The sequence below is a fragment of the Alligator mississippiensis genome, chromosome 4, assembly GCF_030867095.1.
Source record: "Alligator mississippiensis isolate rAllMis1 chromosome 4, rAllMis1, whole genome shotgun sequence".
Classification (NCBI taxonomy): domain Eukaryota; kingdom Metazoa; phylum Chordata; order Crocodylia; family Alligatoridae; genus Alligator; species Alligator mississippiensis.
This window is the reverse complement of record NC_081827.1, coordinates 24173397-24195981: the sequence shown is the minus strand read 5'-3', so window position 1 is coordinate 24195981 and position 22585 is coordinate 24173397. Positions and strand designations below refer to the sequence as shown.

At 43.3% G+C, this 22585-nt stretch overlaps 1 protein-coding gene across 1 annotated transcript in view; it reads left to right on the top strand.

The window, feature by feature from the left end:
• Positions 1-22585, top strand: part of FBXL13 (F-box and leucine rich repeat protein 13) — a 189412-nt gene that overhangs the window by 151859 nt on the left and 14968 nt on the right. Inside the window, exon 18 of the mRNA XM_006266591.4 lies at positions 12769-12852. Coding sequence (XP_006266653.2) covers positions 12769-12852 — 84 coding nt within the window. The remainder of the gene's footprint in view (positions 1-12768; positions 12853-22585) is intronic.

Sequence of the window (22585 nt, the reverse complement as noted above, 5' to 3'; positions counted from 1 at the left end):
GGTCTCCTTCTGGCCTGTGTATTCCTTTCTTCCAGCTTCAACAGGAGATGAGACACCTATGCTTTTTTGGAGATGGGAGATGTGAGTTTGAACCACCTCAGGCTGAGTGGGGCCTAGAATCCAGGTGTCACACTTCCTGCATTAATAAGCTCTTATACAAAGAATGGATGGTGGCATCACCAGTGAGTCTAGTGAATACATTGCTGAGAAAGGTTGGAGTTCAAACATGCTCTTGCATGTAGTGTTTCCTGTTGGCCGTCTCTAAATCCCTTCCTGCTTCCCTTCAGATACGTTAATGTGAATGAGCTAGTACATGTAGTTTAGTGATGTAATGCAAAAACAGGTAAAGTATATGCAAAATTGGACGAAAAGGATCTTACTCAATTTTAAAAAAATCAAAGATAAAAACAACAGAAAATAAGACTGTTTCCCCCATGGCTGTTTCAATATTTTCTTCCACGCTGAGCCTTGGGCATGGAACACTTCTGAACTAATTGCTAAAAACCTCTCTGTTTACCTCCTTCACATCTTTACTCAAGAATCACCATTGGTTCAGCATTCAGGACTCATCCAGTCAGTAACAAATTGTTTGCATGCCATTCAAGGATGGCCAGTTTCAAAAACACACAGAAATCATCAGGAACTGTGCTGCAGTTTACCCACTTTCTCTTACTATGTGTTTGAACATAGTAGCTTTGATACAGATTAGGTCCTCAATGTTCTACTGCAACATAAATATTTAATAATTTTGTAACAGTAAGTTGCTAAATAGGTTGCAGTAAAAAATACAGGACGGATCCTGGCTGGACTTTCATAGGCATATATCCAGAGAAATTCCCTTAGCTTCAGGTGGTACTATTCCAGATTTACAAGGATTTGAAATCATCATCTAGCTCAATATTTTTAGTCTGCTAGAAAATTGATGAGAGAGGGGCTTGTAAGAGATGAGAGAGAATTTATTAACAAACCCCTGTAGATGTTACTAGCAACAGATGGTTCATGAATTATATGCCTTGTGTTCTCAGAGGAAAGTGGGTGACAAATTATGCACCAACCGCATTTCTAGTGAGGAGGAAGAAAGAAAAGAAATTTAATGAACTCCAGATCCAGATGGTTCTACCTCAGAATGCTGAAGGAAACAGAGGTAGTGCAACTTGAGTACAAAGATCCAAAATATTTTAAGAAATAGGGAGTGAAATTAGCAAGTTTTCCATGTGCTGAATACTCACACTTTGAGCTGGAGTCACTGGGAATTGCAGGGCTTCAGAAGTTTGAAAATCTGCCCTTTTTTCTTTTTTACACAATAAAAGTTTTGTTTGATTAGAAATTATGCTACTTGAACTAGATATCAAACGTAAATGTATTTTTCAAAAAGTCCTCAAGTCTATCCACAGACAATTGATTATGGTATAGGTATTACTACATGAAATTCTATGGCATTATGTGACAGGAAGGATATGTCTACACTGCAGTCAAAGTTATCACGTCAGTTCACATAGACACATCCAAGTCAGATTTAAACTAGCAACTCTGGGGCATAGCTGTATTGCTACCCAGTGCATCCACAGGTGTTGGATAGTGGAATGACCTTCAGGGTAGGTTATCTGTGAAATAAACAGGAGTAACTGATGAATAAGCAGTCGTGGACCAAGCAGCAGCAGCACCACCAGGATGTGGGGAGGACAGCAGTTGGCAGTGGTTTCCCTCCTGAAAAGCCAGGACATATATCTTTTGATGGTGTTGTGACATGGCGAATACAGGTCACCTCTATAATAAGCCTGCCCAGCCTCCAGCCATGGATCTACAAGTCCTCAATGGCAGACCAGGTGGAAGAAGATGTTAGACTCTCAACAGCTGCGAAGGCGGATGAATGATGCAGCAGAATGAGACCCCCAGTTGTCTTGGTCTCTTTGCCATTGGATCAAAGTCCTGTTCTGTCTAGAGCTGTGTGGAAGTTGTTGTGTAGCAGCTTCTCCACAATAAAAGAAGTCACACACAGGCGTCTTCCATGCCAGCACATTCCTCAAACCCTCTGGCGATCAGTTAATGGCGATGGGAGCAGGATTGTGAGGTCTGGAAGCTCCTAGTCATGAACCGGCATGAAGGCAGCAGTTACAAGAAGGTCATCTAGCACTTGGATGAGACAGGAGTTTGACTGTGTAGCCCTCTCCAGGATTTACTCTGCTCACCTAACATGGGGAGGGGGCTAGAAAAGGTGCCTGTCTAATACAGTATTCTGTATTTCTTCCTGACTGGATAACTGCGTCCAGTGGGATCACCTTTACTGAAAATACCAGTGAAGATGCACCATTATTTTTGGGATCTGGAACATCAGGATCCTCATGGACAACCCTAATAGTGAACACCCAGAGCAGCATACTGCAATCGTGGCCTGAGAACTCAGGCATCACAGCATCAATAAAGCTGCACTGAGCAAGACCTGGCAAGTGGGAGATGGGCAGTTCAAAGAACATGGAGGTGGAGAACATGAAGCCATTAACCTTTGAGGTTAAAACAGGAGTTAAGCAAGGCTGTGTCATTGCTCCAACACTCTTCTCAGTATTCTTTGTGGCAATGTTACATCTGACCACCAGCAAGCTTCCAGCCAGAGCAGATGTAAACTCCTGAATAGATGGTAAACTGTTTAGTTTCAGCCAACTCCAAGCCAAAACCAAGACCACCCCTACCACCTTCTTCTGGAAGGGTAAAGAGGAAGGAGAATGCTGACTTAATGGAGTTGGTTTTGCCATTAAGAATTAACTCATAAACCAACTCAGTGAGTTCCCTATTGGAATTAATGAGTGCCTCATGACTGTCTATCTTAAACTGGAGGGGAGCCAATATGCCATTGTCATCAGTACGTATATCCTGACTCTTGGCGCTGCTGATGAAACCAAGGAGGAATTCTATGCCAACCTTGACCAAGTCCTTTCTGACATTCCAGAGGGAGGAACATCAGAAAGGACATTTATTGTGGAGAAGCTGCTGCACATTAGCTTTATTCTTCTCAGTGATTTCAGTGCCAGAGTTGGAAGGGACTCTTAACTTCCGGAATAGAACCATAGGCAAGGTAGGAGTAGGGAAGGTCAACTTCAGTAGCATTCTTTTCTTGACCAAATGCATGGAACAAGGATTCACCATCACCAACACCATGTTCCACCAGAAAAAAACAGGTACACCCATGATCTAAGTATTGGCACCTGATTGGCTGTATCATCGTCCATGCCTGGGATCACAAAAGTGTCCATATCATCCAAGCTATGCTAGGAGCTGATGATTGCTGGACTGATCACTGACTCATTTGCTTGGTTATCTCACTCAAACTGGCTCCCAAACAATGGCTATAGCAGAAGAAATGACGATGGAAGATCAATGTTGAAGGACTCAAGGACTCAATCAAATGAGCCCTCTTCCACCAATGTCTCAATGAAAAACCAGTGAATTACAATCAGCATCAATGGAAGAATGTCACCAATATATAGGGTGCCCTCAAGGCCACTGTCAGCACCTGTGAAGAGACACTTGGATTCTCTACAAGGAAATATCAAGACTGGTTTGATGAGAATGACCAGGAGATCCAGGAGTTGATCTACAAGAAGTGCAAGGCCTTTTGTGCTTGGCAAAATAACTCCAAGCAAAAGAAAATAAATCTCCAACAAGTCAAGGCAGAGGTCCAAAGGCAGATGCGTGATATGAAGAACAAATGGTGGGAAGACAAAGCTAAGGAAATTCAACATCTGGCTGACATCCATGATATGTGCAACTTCTTCAGTGCCACCAAAGCCATCTATGGTCCAAGCACGCAGGTACCAACTCCCTTGAGACCTAAGGATGGAGGAGACTGATCAAGGAAAGCAGAGCCATCAATGCCCGTTGGAAGGAGCATTTTGAAGACCTTTTCAAATCAAGACTCTGTTGTTGACAAGAGTGTTCTCAACTCCATCCCACAACACCCAGTTAGAGATGATCTTGGAATCCCTTCAACCCTTGACAAGTTGAGAAAAGCCATCACGCAGATGGAGAACAACAGGGCATCTGGAGTGGATGGAATCCCCTCTGAAATCTTCAAACGGGGAGGAGAGGAGCTCAAATCACAGCTCCATACCCTCATTTTAAGGATCTGGAATGATGAGGAAATGCCAGATGACCTCAGGGATGCCATGATTGTGACAAGCTTCAATAAAGGAGACAAGTCCAACTGTGGGAAGTACAAAAGGATCACCTTGCTGTCCACCACAGGAAAGATCATTGCAAGAACCCTTCTGAACCATCTCCTTCCACTTGCTGAAAAGCTCCCCCCAGGATCTCAGTATGGGTTCAGGACAGCAAGAGGCACAACTGACATGATCTTCACAGCTCGCAAGCTGCAGGAGAAATGTCAGGAACAACATAAGCCTCTTTACATGGCCTTCTTTGACCTCATGAAAGCTTTCAACTGCCAGCCAAGAAGTGTTGTGGTGGATACTTCTGAGATATGGATGCCCACCAAAATTTGTTACCACTCTCTACCTGCTCCATAATGGTATGCAAGTGGCAGTTCTCAGTAATGGATCTACCACAGATCTCTTTGAGGTTAAAATAGGAGTTAAGCAAGGCTGTGTCATTGCTCCAACACTCTTCTCAGTATTCTTTGCGGCAGTGTAACATTTGACCACCAACAAGCTTCCAGCCAGAGTGGATGTAAACTCCTGAATGGATGGTAAGGTGTTTAGTTTCCGCCAACTCCAAGCCAAAACCAAGACCACGCCTACCACAATCATTGAGCTCCAGTATGCTGATGTTGCTGTAGTGTGCATTCCTTCAGAAACAGACCTTCAGGCAATCATCAACATCTTTACCAAGGCATACAAGAAAATGGGACTGATACTTAATATTCAGAAGACTAAAGTCTCCACTAACAAGCTCCTGATGAACAGTCCCCACCTCCAGTAATCCAGATTCATGGTGAAACTCTGGAGAACATTGAGTATTTCCTGTACCTTGGAAGTCGTCTGTCACAGAAGGCTGACTGACGAAGAAATCCAACATTGCCTCTAACATGCAAGTGCAGCCTTTGGATACCTGAAGAAATACGTGTTCAAAGATCACAACATCAGTTATGAAACCAAGCTCATGGTTTATCAGGCAGTCTTGATCCCCACCTTGCTGTATGGAGCTGAGAGATGGGCAACGTACAGGAGACATTTAAAGTTGTTGGAGAAATACCATCGACGCTGTCTGTGGAAGATCTGTCAAATGTAGTGGGAAGAGAGATGCAACCATGTTAGCATCCTCCTGCAAGCAAACACTATGAGTATTGAGGGAATGACAATCTGAGATCAACTTTGTTGGGCCAGCCATGTCATTCAGATGTCTGACTCCAGACTCCCAAAGCAAGATCCATTCTCCCAGCTCAGCCAAGGCCTACGCTCAGGAGGAGGTCAGAGAGAGTGCTTTAGGGACATCCTGAAGGCCAACTTAAAAAAATGCAACATGAATGTCAACTAATGTGAGACTATCACCCAGGACCACCCTAAATGGAGGAAGAGTCTGTTGCAGGGATCTCAGTACTTTGAAACTTCACAAGTACAACAGGAGATGGAAAAGCAGGAGCAGCAGAAACAGCATTTTGTGAACCAAATCAAGAATCCAGCACCACCCACCCCACATGGAAACGTGTCCAAGCTGCAGTAGAGTTTGTCAATCCCAGATAGGCCTCATCAGCCATCTTTGGACATGAAGATAAGACAATCATGGAAGCCAATTGTCCTCAACTGCAAGAGATTGCTGAAGAAGAAGAGAAAACCAGCAAGTTCAGGTACTGTTAACAGTGTTTATTCAGTTTCTCAGATGGGCTTTGCAGCCTGACATAAGTTTTGGGCTACCACAGCTACATTGTTCAAAGTGACCTGTGAGAGCTAAAACTTGTTTATGTGTGGTGTAGTGCTGGCATACCCTAAATCAGAATAACCTAGCTCCAGTCCAGTGCAGACTGGGTGGCGTCAGTGTCATGTTAGTGGCAGGGGCACTTCCCCACACCCATGATGGGGCCAGGCAGCTGTGAGATGCACTTGTGCCACTGATGCTGCTCCCAGTCCCCCCACTCAATGGCTGCAGTGTGAAGACAGCTTCCAGCTGGTGGGGAGTTGGGCCAGAACCAGGTATTTGCAAACTGTGTCTGTACTGTCACCACTTCTCCCTACTTCCCTCTTCTTTCTCACGCTACCCAAAGCTGTGGCGTGGGCACAGCTGGAATCTGGGGGCAGGGAGAGGCAGCTGTATCACAGACACAGCTTGCGGATACCTGGGCTGCACCCACACTGTGGGCTGGAAGAAGCAGCTGTCATGTGGGCACAGCTCCCAGCTGGCTGGTCCCAGTGTAGGTGCAGGCAAAGCCCGCTGCAGCTGATGCACCACTGAAATCACCTGGCCCATGTTAAACCCACGTTTAGATAATTTATGAGAGAAATAATAATGACTATTCAAATTCAAGATACGCGAATAAGCTTATTTTCTGGAATATTATACAGATAGCAAAACAGAGACCATTTCTACACAGATTAATATTATTAATAGTGATTCTCTAATAGTGCTGTTATCAGTAAGGTTAAGCAATGTAATTTATAGTATAAAACTTGCCTAATAATTGAAGACAAAATATAACTTTCTTCAGATTTCTTAAAGGCAAAATATCAAGCTGAAATTTTAAATTTAATTGTAATTAGTAGCCTGATTTTTAGAAGTTTCTATTGATTTTGGCACCACTTCTAAGTTTTGCCAGCTGTTGAAGACTGTTGTGCTGCAGGGGCTTGGACTGACAAACAGCTGGGCCAAACAGTTGTTTGTAAGTCCCACCCTGCTGTAACAGGGGTCAAGGAACCATGTTATTTGCAAAAGAAAAGTGCAGCAGGCAAGGTTTGCAGCCTGGTGCAAGTAGCTAACCAAGGGCCAGCTGCAGAGAAGCAAGCAGCCTGCAGGTAGATAAAGAGGAGTTACAAAGCTGCTGGCAGCTGTCTGGGGTAAGGTGCCCCTGCAATAATCCATTGGGTAGTACTCTAAGCGGGCAGGTAGCTAAAGGGTAGGTGAAGGTGAGTTGGGCAGACCACAGCAGATCAGAATAGGCTGGGTAATGAGCTAAGCAGAAACTCCTGGATCTGTTACAGGGCAGGCTGGCCCTGACCTCTGCAAAGAGAGGACCTGCAGGGGTATGAGGCTGTTGGAAATAGGCTCACAGGCACCCAAGGTACCCTAGAGAGCTAGAAGGAGGGAGCAGGGGTGGTTGTGGGATAGGGACTCTGAGTGGGCTTTAAACATTTCAGTGTAAAGTAGTTGGCTTGTGTTTCTGACCAGAAGTTTGAGTTTGCCTACTGGGGAGGTCAGAAGCCACATGAAGACCGTGCCTGGGAGGCACTCTATGGCATTAGGGCTGAAGCCAGGATAGAGCCCTGCAAGAGACTGGGACTTGATCTTTACATTTTGGGACTGTCCCACCCAATTAAGGATGGATGGTCACGCTATGGCAAGGTATTAGCAGAACTTGTGCACAGAGTTCCCTAGGCCAATACAGTGTAGACCTACACCTCTTTTTGAATGGAGATGCAGGAAAATAGGAACTATTGCTTCTACTCTTTAGCAGTAGGTTGGAGGTGAAGGCAAATGTCACTTTTATTATATCTTTTATGTGAAACAATCAATGTAGTTTTGTTTTTTCAAAGCTCAAGATGGCTATTTGCATGTGCTTAAACCCTTGATTTTTCAATTGAACACTTAAACCATGCCTTAATTCTAAGCACAGATCTCACTTGGGACCTACATATGTTTATCTACTTGTCTGAACTAAACAAAAATGGGAAGCCCTGAATCTCTTGAACATTTCTTGTAAGAGATGCCAATATAAGTATATTTATCTTATGTTTCTTGTAGAGATGCCAATATAAGAATTTTCTCCATATCCACTGGAGAAAATTCCATTTTATATTTTCGAGAAGAAATTGGGATTTAGGATTTGATATCTTTTTTATTGTTATTTATATTCGGCTGCCTATATTTCCAGAACTGACATATACATGTTATCCTCTTTCTCCTAACATTATCATTATACTGTCTACGTCTGGCGTCCAGAGCATATTTACACAGTTATTTCTGTCTCATGTTTCCCATTTGTTCAGCATGACTGTTGTGAAAGGCAATGGATACTTTGCCAACCAAACTGTTAACACAGCATTCCTATAGAAGAAGATGACCAATTTGTTTTCAGGAGGCTTACTTTGTAGTTTGGTTAGGTTTTAGTGATGTGTAGATGCTGGTATTGGCAGCAGTGTAAATTAAAAAAACAAACAAAAATCTAATTCTTTTGAGGGCTTGAAAGTTAGAGCCAGGCTGTGGCTGGTCCAGTTATCCACAATAAAAACAATAGAAAGCACAAGGAATCTTCCAGGCCTCTTGTGCTCATAACCAAAGGAATTGCCAAAGTTGCAGTCTCATCACTATCTTTAACACAGGCTGTTTCCAACTAGCATAATCTCCCGCTCCTGCTGGGATAGTGTGACTCAGTATCACTTCCAGCATGAGCTTGTGCCTAACAGCAGCTGTTTGGCTCTTAATTTTTGGCCTAATTAAAACAATAACTTAAATGCAGGTTTGTTTGTAAACTGCTTTTTTAATTTGAATATGGATTTTTGAAGGAAATCTGTAGAACATTCTACTGGATGGAAATGCTGATTGCTTGCTGGCAGAGAATATATTTCATATGGCTCTGCTTCTTCCACTTTCTTTTCTCTCTCATATGAATACGTTCATTGTTTACTTGTGTTAAACAAATTATTTCTACAAAGACCTCACAGCAGTTTTTATATAATTTGGCTGGAGTGAAGAGATCTGTACAAAAAGTACATATTTTTTACTTTCCAAATGTGGGTGGTAGAGATAAGAAATATAGATCACATGAAGAAAGCTCCATAATGAACACTTGGAAATTTTAATGTAAAAAGTTGATGTATAATGAAAATTAGTTTGAGCCATGTTGAAGACAAGAATACCAGCAATGTAATATTTACTTTATGCATGTCTGAGGATGGCTATGTAAAGCAATCACTTTCTTGAGGAGAAGAGAGACCAAAGGAGAGAGACTTGGGCTATGTTTTCATTCTGTTATAAATTTTCTGTGTGACTTCGGGCAACTAATTTAGCTAAATCCTCTATATAGCATTTTCTTTTGTAAAATTTAGGTAATACCTCATAGGGTCTTATTTAAGTAAATTATTTAATGACTTCACATGGAGTTGCAGTCCTCAGATGGGAGATATCATTTGCAATAAGGCCAGGATTCAGATTAGTACAGCAGATGCATAAAGGGTATGTGGGTACATTAGTTGCCTAAGTAGCAAAGAGTTATATGTGCCAACAGCTCCAAAACTTGTTAGATGCCTAAACATATTATGCACCTCCATTTTGGAGTGCACATGTCCGTAAGCAGTTAGACTCAGCCTTGTGTGCCCACTCAGAACTGACCTGTAGTGAAGGCACTTTCAAGTCTCACTCCTGCCCCAGTTTCCTGATTATTCAAAGTTTGAGCATGGAGGCACCCAAACTCTACCCAAGTGTCTAGACAGGCCCCAGCCATTTGGCAAGAAAGCATACCTAATGCTTCTCAGCAGCCTCTGCAGTTCACCCAAGCTGCCAACAGATAGCAAGGGATGCAAACAACCACCATAAAAGGCACATGGAGCATCTGCCTAGTGTAAGGCAAATGTCAAGTGTACTATGTGTAAGACACAGAGAAAGAGGCGACTGCAGGTAGAGGGGTGTCTTAGGAAGATTAGAAACTGTAGGATGGATAGATTAGCTGCATAGCAATTGGGAGTAGATTAGTGGACCAGGATTTAAGAGGGGACTTTACAGAGCTGGAGGGTCAGGCTTAGGACACAGGGGTTAGAGTGGGGAGGGAACTAGATAGCCCTTGAAGAGGCTTTTTGGAGTGTGTGTGGGTGGGGTGGCACAGGACTAGGGATTGGGGAGGGAAATCATGGGTAAAAAGGGAAAAGGGAGGTCAGAGAACAAGGTCCATGCCCAGTTTGCAACAAAGCTTTTGTGCTTCAACAACTTCTGACCAAGGAGAACAAATCTCAGTGATTAAGGAGCATGCATGGTGCTCACATCCTTAGGGAGATTTATCCTGTGGAGCAGCGTTTCTCAATCTGCAGGTCATGATCCAAAACTGGGTCACAAGAATATATGAAAGGGTTGTGAACAAACTTTAAAAATGGATTCTCCTTCAAAGGAGAAAAAACATGGGTTTTTCCTTGCAGGCTGGCAGTTCCAGCCTGCTAGGGGCTGCTTGGGGCCCCCCCTTCCCCACACACTGAAGGGCTGGGGGGCAGCAAGTTAGGAGTGAGAGGCACCAGCAGGGCCAGGGGGCCATTTTCTACTTAAACTATTTACTGGGTTGGGACTGGCCATCGGTGCTTATGAATGGGTCCTGGTACAAAAAAGGTTGGGAGCCACTGCTGTGGAAAATTATATGAGAATCCTTAGCTGGGATAATCTAGTTGGAGATGGTCTTGCTTTGAGCAGGGGGTTGGACTAAATGACCTCCTGAGGTCCCTTCCAACCCTAATATTCTGTGAATTCCATCATGTGGTACTGTTCATGGAGGTTCGTTGGCTTAGTGGATATAAAGAAGCCCAGAAGTTAAGGTAATTAGCCAACAGTGAACATTATAGTGTGTGCAATGCACACAGAGAAATTACAGATGTTGTCACAACACAGGGTTGTGCCATTGTGCCTATTCATAGGCGATGCTTAAGGAGGGCACAGTGGGGGGGGGGGAGGGGGAGAGCACATGCCTCCCCTGAGACTGGCCACCACTGAAGCTGCTGCCAGCTTCTGCAGACGGTTGCTGCTTGCCACCTGTCCCCCCACCACCCTTGCCACTGCCGTGACCATTGTCCCCACTCACTCCCCCCCACCACTGGCAATGCCAGCGTTTGCAGGCGGTCCCCACTGCTGCCTACAAATGGTGCCCCCCGCAGTCTTGGGAGGCACCAGTCGTTCATGTGCCTACTTCTGCTCCCAGTCTGGTCTTTGCAGCCAGTTCTGCTATGTCAAGTTTTCTAATGGCAGGCTACTTGGTAATCGTCCTCTGACCTCCACCTCTCTCCAAGCAGCATATGCCCACCCCAAAATGGCACAGTTGCCATATGCAAACTACATAAGTCTCTGCAAGGAAGTTCTGACCCCAGAGCCCTCTGTTTCTGAATGAGTATCTTGCAGGAGTGACCTGTGGTCTGTGTAACTAGCAGACACAGTGATGGGTAGAGCGTCTCCCCCCCCCCCGGCTGCTCAGTGTCCTTTGCCTATTATCTTTGTGTCTATGGTGACCACAGCATACAGAGACTGATCTATGTCACATTGCTTCATTCTTTTGCTGGAGAGGCAATATGCTGAGGGCAAGGTGAGGGAAGGAGGATTTGTTTGGAGGAAGGGACAGGTGTGGGAGGTGATGTGAATTCCAGCTCTTAGCTGCTGGTTGGAGCCTGAGGGTGTATGTAGACAAAAAAGGGGTCCTAAATTGAAGTGGTGGGTTTTTAAAAACACTGCTTCAATTTAGGGCCAAGTAAACCCCCATGTTGTGCACACACCCATGCATTTACCTGCGCCTCTGGTGGTGGGGAGGGGAGGGCAAGCTGCCAGCAGGTGAAGCGGTCTCTGGGTTGGGGGGGTGAGGAGGGCTGGTGCTTCCCTCTGCGGCAGCAGCGGCCCTCCCCAGGCAGCACCCGCCTACAGGCACCCAGCTCAGGCAGTCCCAGGGGGTACTGCAGCTGCAGAGGGAAGCACTGGGCCCCTGCACAGCTCAGGCAGGGAGGCAGGCTCCAGGGGAAAAAAAAAGTGAAAAAGCAGGCTCACCACCTTTTTTTTTTTTTTTTTTGGGCGGAGCCTGCCTTCCCAGGCTGCTGCCAGGCTGCCTGCACGGGCTTCCTGCAGAGCCCCTGAGCTGTACGGAGCCTGGTGCTTTGCTCCATGGCTGTAGGGCAGCAAACTAAAACTCCTCAGAGGAGTTTTGGTTTGCTGCGCCCTAAGTCATTTAAGGCACATTATGCTGCCGAATTTGCTACAGCGGCTGGAATCACTGTGCAATATGCTGCCGACGCGTGCAAACACCAACACCATTACAAGTGAAACAAAAGCATTTAACCTGCTTTAAAGTGTCATGCACACATGCCCCTCGTTTCATCTACACACGGCCTGAGCAGAATTTCAGTAAATAGAGCAAACGTGCGTTTACATAGGACCCCTGAATGGAACTTCTTCAGACAGAGGGCACTGCTTCATGTAGCTCCAGTATGTTTGGGGGTCTCTTGTGTGTTTGAGATTCAAGGATGCCATTCTTGGCACCCCTCTCATTTCCTGCTTGCCTGTTATGAGCTACCCGCTCAGTGAGCTCTGTGGATCTCCCTTGGGAGATGCAGTCTCTCCCCAATGTCTATAAAGAGCGACCTGGCATGTAAATATGAATCGCAGACCTGACTTGTGTTAGTATCTCCATTGACCCTATGGTGATCCTAAATTCCTAACAAGTTCAATTTGAATTGACTTCCTTGGCCAGGTGCACAAGGGTTAGGTGGGATGCTGCCTAGGTGGAAGCATATGCTGAATTGCTTTTAATTCTAGTCTAAGCGTATTCATCTAGTCCAAGTGTGTTATCATCATCACTGTCATAGCTTTAAAGACTACAGTATTATAGAAATGTGTGTATGAATTTAAGCTGAAATTTATATGGAATATTTTTAGGGCTTGGGAGCCCTTGGCAACAGTGGAAGAATGAAGGAACTTTCTGTATCAGAATGTAAGAAGATCACTGATATCGGGATTCAGGTAAATCAAGACTTTTATAGGGATGTCCTCTTGGAAGTACCTCTGTTTGTTCAAATTAACCGTGTCAAAAGTTGAGCTACTTATTTTCCTTTAACCCATCTTATTTCCTTCCATCACTCAATCTGAGTGTCAGTATTATCATTGTTTTCTAGGCCATTAATAACTCTTAAGATTCCTTTGTGTTGTCTTTAATATCCTCCACTTCCAAAATGTCAACTACTTTAGTCTCTTTTCCAGCCTTCCTTCTCATATTTTTCTTTTCCAGTCAATCTAAAATTTAGCAGCCAAATACCTTTCTTTTCTGGTGCATTATCCATGATTCTGCTTCACTTTCAAAGACCTGCACAGCTCTGCTTTGGCTTATATCTTGCAGTTACTCTATGTCCATCCTTCTGATTTGGTCACTTCTCTCACCTTATCCTTTTCTGTTTCCTTCATTTTATCATTTCCTTGTCCATGTGTTCACAACCCTAACTTTGCCTAATTATAAATCTAAAATAAAACCAGGTTAATAGCATGGTTAAATCATCAGAGACAAATAGGCTTGATACGAATGAAATCACTTTACGTTTCTCTTATTGTTTGAGGTTGTCTGCAGACTCAGACAGATAGTGCTGTATAGGCAACATTTAGTTCACTGTCTGAATATCGTTTAGAAGGTTTGAAATCACATAAAGCTTAGGAATACATTTTTTAATGAAAGCTTATTTTCTAAGGAAGCACAAGACAGCAGACACAAGGGAAAAGTCCTGGCTTACTCAGCTACACTGCAACAGTCCACCCTGATCCTTTCTTACTACTCACAAAGCTTTTTCACTATATCTGATTTAGTCCTTAGGCTCTTGGGGGATGCTTGCTTTCTGCTGACTTGCACAGTGCCATGCAAAGGAATCTGACAACTGCCGGTCCCTGATTCCACTCACCCAAACATTCCTTGGCTGCTTTCACAATTTGTCCCCGCTTATTTCTGTCCAGGGCATATTTCTCTCATTGCTTATAATTCATGTGAAGAGCGCTTTGCTTCTGTCTCAAGTATTACATCTCAGTCTTCTCCTTGGTCAGCTCTGGGGTTAAACAGGAATGGCCTACAAAGAGACACTTCACTGGTCTCTCTTTTCTGATTTTACTCTAAGGAAATTGTTTGCATATATTATACTTGGTTATTCATGATCTCCTGCAGGTCCTTATTATAACTTCATTGCACATCATTCTGCTTTACTGGCCCAAACTTTGATTCAATACTTTTTTTCAATGGTAATCTTTTTTAATAAGAGATATAAACTGTCATTAATATTTCATAATGGAACAAAGAATAAGTGTATATCATTTTGAATGGGAACAGATTTCTTAGCTGTTGTAGAAAGAAAAATGTCATGAGCTCTGCAGTAGTTTGAATAAACATTTTTTTTTTAAATGTTAAAACTTAAAATGCAAACCTTATTCAAAGGTTATGATGAAGCTAATTAATATCTGGCAACTGGCTGTAGTGCATATGCTTTTAACTGTGCATTTAGCTGATTAATTTATTACCCAATATATAATAAACATCTTCCTACTCAGTCAGCTGGCCAGCTTAAGCAAGTTTCATCATACAAAACTTTATTTTAGTAATATTTCTATTTTGAAATAACGGTTTTGTTGTGTCATTTTGATGTTTAAGTATTAGATTATGTACAACATTCAGATGAAATCATGATCAAGAGATATTTTCTCTTGTGGTATGAAAGGTTAGGCTAACAATGTTTTTATATGTAATAGAAGTTTACCCTTGCATCTTTGTGTAACAGTTGCTTATGGCTAGCAACCACTCTACAAGCAGTTGTAGTTTCATAATGTAAGTAGAATGGAAAAGTAAGTAAATGATATAGAGACAAACTTTGTTTTGAAGCTGCCAAGAGTTTGAAGTTATTAACTATTTACATTTATTGAAAGCCAGGATCTATGAAAGTGGTAATTAAAATAGATCTTTTTTTTTTTTTTTTTACCTCACAACATCTAGATGAAAACAACGAGACTAGTATATCATTTCAGTTTCATTTCACAGGTACAACACATCTTGATTAATTGTTTAAAGCTCTTCATTAATTTGAGTCATACAGCATCTATTTACAGTTTCTAACAGGGATGATATTTCCCATTTGAATATTTGTCATTTACACTATGCTCTGAAAGGTTACATGCATACTTAAATTCTGATTTAGTAGCACTAATCAATTTATTCTGGTAATAAAAAAATTTCCTTTATCACTGTAATCTTTACAGATATTCATGGTGCTTTGGGAAACAGCAGCCGAGGCCAATACATTTTAGAGTGTGTTGGCACTTTTGAGCAAGTTGTGGATGTAGAATAGCTGTAGGTTTGTACAAACAGAAGTTGTGCACACCTTTATACATTTATCTATGAATCCACACAAGCTAATGTTCTGCACATGCAACATATACCACATTTGATACAAGACAAACAGTTTTATATGATCCCTCCTTGTAGGCTCTAAGGGCACTTTTACATGTGCTCCGGGGAGGGGTGGGGGTGAGAGCCATGCTAATTAAAGCACTGCTGCATCTCCTGCATCAATATCCCCACGTTTAAAAATGGCAGCAGGGGCACTCGAACTAAAACTCATCAAACGAGCTTTAATTCAAGCACCCCCACCACCATTTTTAAGCGCAGAGACGCTGATACGAGATACAGGAGGCTGCTGGAACGTGGCAGTTGCCATGCTCCATCAGGAGCAATTAATTGAGTCTGTTCCGACATGCAGGAATTCCAGCACATCAGAGCAGCCTCTGCACTCGTGTATAGGCGCCCTAAAGGGCCATCTGCACTGTTCCCATATGGCAATAGTTAGTGCTCTATTCAGATGTGCCGTAGACACTGCCTGTTCAACTTCCCAGAAGTGAAGTAGGAAAGTCCATTTAAGTGCAGTTTGGAGAGTAACCCAATACTTTCTTCTGAGAGACCTGGCCAGCACCACACTTAAGTTCCAGCTCAGGAGATGGTGTGCACAGAGTGGGTGCAACAAGTCTCCACACAACACTACCCAAGCCCTGTACTGGCATGATGACATGGACATGCCCTACGACACTCATTTCATAAAGTATTTAAGTGCAGGCATACATTCCACTGACTTCAAGCACAGGCTAACTGCTTTACTGAATAACAGCTGAATTGCCATATTTAAGGTCAAGCACATGCTGAACAAAGTCTTAAACCAGTAGCATTCAATCTTTTGGTCTCCCAGGCCAGATGAGTAGCTTGGAGCTGGTTCTCAGGCTGGATTGGGCCCTGTGCCACCTAAATTGGGCCCTGTACTGCCTCTGCTGGACCCCACACTACCAGATTGGGCCCTGCACCACTTCACTCAGCCCAACATGGCTGATGTAGTGCATAAGGCCACATTAGCCAACCTGCAGGGCTCCCCACGGGTCCAGAAAATTGGCAGCAGGGGAGCAGCAATTAATGTTTTTGGACCAGTGGGGAACCCTCCAGGCTGGATATAGTGGTTACACAGGCCAGGGGATGAGCACCCCTGGTCTAAAGTTAAAAAAGAGAAATAGAAGAAGATAATAAAGGGCAAAAACAACACTATTGTAGAGTTGCTTGAATGTGCACTAAATACTTCAGATTTAATTAATTGCATTTAACCATATGTTTGTTTATTGATATGGCTATGAAAACACTATAATATGTTATTCATTGAATAAAAGCATTTCAGAAGGAATAAAAGTGTCATAGCATGTCAGAAAAGGTCAGATAGGTGGTGCCAGTCATGAAAGAATACACCCAATAGAACTGGTTGAAAAATACTATTTAATTTCAGTGAATATTTCCATATACATTTTTTCATTAAGATTTTTATTTTCCAGTAAAAAAAATGAAAATATATGGTTCCATTTTAAGGTTTTAGTTTGCTTAGAAAAGTTGCATCAAAATACTTTTCCTGCTTTGCATATCATGGTAACATAACAAATCAACATTAATCAGGAATTTCACAGTAAGAAATGAGTTAGGATTTACAGCCTATTCCAACTAAAACAGTGGCCTGCTGTATTTTGCAGCTGATAAACACTCGAAGCCATTCATGACAGACATGGTGAAATATCCTATTCACAAGTAGTGGTGGGTCCTAAGGCTGCAGGTGTTGGCAATGCCATCATGTAATCCCAGTCTTGGCACTATCATCTTTTTTCCAGCATAAAGCTCCAAAATCCATCACTCAAAAGCCATATATTATAGGAATGAGTCAGTTTCTACTGGACTACAAGGGCTGCATCTGGATTGAGTTTTATTACCCAGCGTACATATGACTGTCTACAGACAAGCCACTGACATTAGAACTGATGCAGTTCTGACTGGACTTTTTTTTGTATGTTTTGTGGAAAGTACCAAGTAACTTTTAAAATATGTCAGGCTACGGGTATCTAATTTATAGAAAGTCAATGTACAGGCATCTGGTTTTTTGCAGAGGGATCACGTGATGTTGTTTGTCTTCAGTGGAGATTATGCAGTACCTTTTTGTGTTGTGGCTCATGGCTAGCTCTAGGCCAGTGGTTCTCAACCTTTCCTCTGTAAATTCTCTGAATTTAGTGACACATCTTTAAAAAAAGGAATGCATTTCTTACTGTGCTTCTTCTACCCCATGGCACCCTTGAAAGGATTCATGAGAAGTCTGGGAAGACAACAGTGGGCAAGGGATCCTGACAGCATGGCAAGGAGTGGTGCATAGTGCTCTGCACTGACAGGGCTGCTTGGTGGAGCAGACTGGGAAACTTGGGGATGTGTCCTTAGACCTCTGAAGGAGGCAGCTGTCCCTGCAGGAGGTGGATGGGGGTGACAGTGGCTGCTGGAGGTACCAAGGCTGGTGCCAGGTGAGGGCAGTGGGGCAGGACCATACTGTGTCCTGTTCTTTCTGTCATTTGACCTCTCCTGGCTCTTTTCCTGTACCTGAGGGGTGAGTACAGCTCCCATAGAAGTGGCTGCTCCTCCAGGGACTTGCATGCTAACAACTGGACCAAGTGCCACCGCCATGGCTCCTTCTACAAGCTCTGGGTGTATGAGAGGAGTAGAGAAAGGATCCAGGCTGAAAAGTGCAGCTCCATGGCCACATGCTCTCTGAGCTGTCCAGGGCACAGTGCGCCACTTGAAGCACTGGCCCAGGGGCTGGGAGGAAGTGGGCTGACAGGGAGCAGCTGGGGTACTGCTTGTCTGTGGGATGCTGGAGTAGGGCTGGGTGCTGCAACACTCAGTTGAGAATCACTGCTCTAGACCTAGGATTTTATGAAACAGTTGTATTCAGTTATCCTATATTACCTCTCAAACAACTGCCCCACTGATCCTCTGGCTAAACCAAATATATAATTACACACAGCAAAAAGCCTTCTGTTAAAGGAACATTAACTTTGCCAAGTCAAGCACTGAAAGATTAGGGACTGCCAGAATTCAGGATGCCCATGAAAATTTAATTGAGTGCCCTGTGTATATGAATTATGATGAAGTCTTTAATTATTTGGCCACATATTATTTTTTCCATTAGATTCTTACCTCAGTCATTGCACAGGATGGAGGATTCTAGTAGTTTTTTCCCTTTTTTTGTTTGATATGTAGTTCTGGGCTTTATTTTCTATTCATAAAGTTTCTCCCAAAGACAGCATTATTAACCAACTCACTGGCCGTTCTCTGGCGCTACTCACTAGGTGGTATTTGAGCGTTCCACAAACGTTTATTTTAATCCCACAACGCCCCCCAGTAAAGTGAGGTGTATAATTCCTATTCTCCAGATGAGGAACAGAGATACAAAAAGATTAAGACTATAGGGAGTCCCGCTGACTTCAGTTGCAACCAGGAGTGCTCAGCTACAAATCTCAGAGTGTCGAGGCAGCAGAGATGTAGCTAGCCGTTTTGGCACCCTGACAGAACCAGAGGGGTGCTACTGGGCTGAGCATTGGGTGGCTGGGAGGGTAGGAGGCACAGGCTTCCCGCAGTCTTGCAGTGGTACAGGTTCAAGTTTCTGTGGCTGTAAGACAGGCTCCCTTCCTGTTCTGGTGCTTTGGTCTGGTGCCTTTCTTGCCTACTTCTAATTACACTACTACAAGCCAGGCAGCCAGAAAGCTGAGCCCCTGTGAAAAGTAGAAATGTCTTGACTGGAACTCAGAGGGATAGGCAGGTACAGAAGGCAGCACTGCAAGCACAGTGTTCATCGTTTCATAGTTTATTGGCCTGGAAGGGACCTTACAGATCACTGGGTCCAGCTGCCCTGCACTTGGGCAGGAAAGACCGCTGGGGTCAGATGACCCAGTAAGATGGGTATCAAGACGTTCAACTGCCTTAAGCATAAGTCTGCCTTAAGCATAAGTCTGTTCTTTTTTTCCTGGAAAACTTCACCTTGTGCAATGCACCCACTCTAACTTCTAGCACAAATAAAACAGGGGCTTAATAGACAACAGCCTCCATTGCTACATAATCCTGACCTCCCCCATCCTTCCCTACCCAGCACAGGTCCATCTTGCGCATTGAACAGGTTGTTGCCCTCCAATCACTTCCTCCTCCCCACCCCACAAAGCAGTGTCTAATCCCACTCTCTGTGTCCGGGCAGTCCTAATTTTCCTTCATCCCTCTACTCTAGCTTCTTATCCAACCCAAGTGTTCTTTTCCACTCACCATCCAAATACTTCTCAGTCCCTACACTGATCATGTAGATTATTGTAGGCCAACCTGTTTTGGCAGGTGTGCCACAAATAAGCCCCACACCCTCTCTGTGCCATTCCCATCCCCTTCCTCTGCTCTTTTTGCTTCCTATTCTGTACATCCTGCCTGATCGCCTGTTCTATCTGCCACTGTGCTGCTGCCCCCTCCAAGATCTCCCAAGTGCTACACACAGAGGCTGCCTATGCCACTTGCGGCACAAGTTGGCCACCGCGATGTAGATGTTTATCAATTGCATGCTGGCATAATTGCATTACCCGTTTTTTGACTTTGGATGGGTGGCAGCCCATTAAAACAAACTATAACTTACAAAAAGAATACAGTGTCACAGGATAGACATTCTGCATCTGTTTTACATGTTATATTCCAGTTTTTAAGGCTTCCAGGAATTACTTTCATTACTGAAAACCATTCTTGGCAGTAAGGAGCTCAGCACTATTGGTAGATTATGAAAATGTTTTGCAATGTGTTTTCTCAGGAGTTATGCTGCAACTTGTAAAGTGTTGTATTTGAGCTATTGCTGGTATTCACAAGTAACCTACATAGAGACTTTTTAAAGTTAGAAGTAGGTTCAGTTTCTGGCCTTTTTGGATATTTAAAATCTGTATATTGAAAGACTATAGCAGCTTGACAGATCCAATATAAATGATATAAGGTATCACACATGCATAACAATCTTGGCTGCAGCCCTGTGCTACATATCCTAGCTAGGAATGCCGTGATTAAGTCATGACATATGGAGAACTAAGTCTGAAGATAATTGGGTTTCTCTTACATGAGGAGAAAGAAATTTAGCCACTAGGGGTTTGAAAGTTTTCTGCACTACAGTTAACACCCTGAAAAGCTGGAATTAAAGTTGGAGAATTAGAGTGGCCAATACTCCCGCATCTTCAACTCCTATCTGTTGTTAAATTAAAGTATCCATGACCTGACTTGCTGAAAAAATGACTTACCATAACTATGATGACATAAACAAGCAAATTGCAGCTCTGGTCAGCAGTTCGCATGTATATACAGTGGTTTTCAGAAAGATCATATTTCCCAGCAAATACCACCACTAGCATTGCTATTCTAAATTAAGGGAATACTGCTGCATTTCAGAGACAATAGTCTAATAACTACTGGTAACAATTATTTTTTTTGGGATAACAGCTTATATGTATGTGTGATACCATGTCAGGGGTGGTTGGTGCCTTCTGAGTCTGGGGGAGCGGCACAATTTGTTGGCGGGCAAGGGAGAGGTCCAAAAGCCTCATCTCTACTCCTACACTTGTGTGCCATGGCTTAGTGTGCCCTTCCCCCCAACACACACTGCCAGCCTGCGCAGCAAAAAAACTGCCCAGTCCTGAATCGGGGGCCAATCTTGGGCGGGGGAGGGATGTGCCCCCCGCCATATCCACCCTAGCAGTCACCTTTGCCACATGTTAAGTATTATCTATGTGATTAATGGCATTTGTTGTGCACCTTTTCCCACTCATCTTCTCAGTCAGAAACCTTTGAGCGGCTTCAAGAAGCCAGCATTTTTACTTCAATCTGCCACATAGATGTTTCCTTTTTCCCCCCCCACAGAGGTGGACTTTCCAATCCAACAAAAACTAAATTACACTGGCCTCTGGCCATGTTAGCAGTTCTGGAGGGTTGGACTAGTGACAAGTTTAAGATTGGATATCTAACCAGCTTTCTGGGTTAGAAATCATTGAAAAGGGGAGATTCTCAGTGGGATCAACACTGTTTTAGCCAGGAAAGGTCCTGAGATAGTGAATTGGACATTAGAGTTATGATATCATTATATATAGAATATTATTTTATATTCTTTACATATGAATCAATAGCATTTTGATCCTGGCCAAGAGATACTGTTTCCACAATGAGTTCTTCTAAAAAACAGGAGAAGGATTGGAGACAGAAGAAGATACTGAAAATGTCCATTTGGCCACTTGTGTGGACAGTTGTGATGGGACATCTGTCTTTTGAGAGAAAAGGAGATCCTGAGAGAGATTCCAGACAATGGGAGGGTGATCAGAGTGGGAAGGAAGGAACAGTATCTTTTGTGTTTCTTAAATGGTTTGTCCATTGTTACCAGCTTCATTGCAAAGAAATAAATGTTACAGGATGACAAAGGAAGAACTTACTTTGTTTTCATGAGAAGCAAGTTTTGTATGTGTGTGGCTGCTGTGAAACACTATTTTCAATACATCCTTTAATGTGTAGGTTCCCAGGTATTCCAGTGCATGTGAATAGCCTGAGATATTCTAGTTCATATATTGCAGAGGCAGAGAGATTAATGTGAAGTGTAAGATCCATGACCACATTAAGCTGCTTAGGTTTGTCTCACATATATTCAAATTACATTTTCAGAGGAGGAACAGGGTGCCTACAGAAGACCCATTTCTTGCAAGACCTGTATGCAAACTGGAGTGTGTCCAAATGATAATAATGCTTTGTGCTTTCATACAGCTTCCCATCAGGGAGTCTCCAAAGCACTTTGCAAACATTAAAAGATGCATTGAGTTTTCTCCATCTCCATTTTACAAGAATGGAAACTAGGTCATAAGGGGGGTTAGGATCTATGTTTTCAAAAATGTAGTAACTTTCACTGTTTCAATTTTGGGTTTTCTAACCTTAAGCAGCAGTACCTGAATTTCAGATGCTGAAACTGATGGTGGGCTCTACAAGTGGTCAGCAGTTCTGGAAATCAGACCTTACACTGCTAAAGCACCCGTCATCAGAGGACCGTATGGAAAATATGCATTTACTCAATTTATGCAAGACCCCACAGCAAATCAGTCACAGGAATGGGAGCTAGGGGAGCTGTAACCTTGAATTCCGGAGTTGCAGTCCTGGAATCTAACACCAAAAATGCTCCAAGTAACCTGGGAATTTGCCCTGACATAGTTGCCTTGCCAAATACCTGTTGATATATACTGAATGGGTATTTGTAGACACAATAGAGCGCTCAGTGTTATTGTGGACCAAGTCTAAGTGGCACCTTTGATGTTTGGATATGCTCCTTTTAAAAAGGCAAAAATT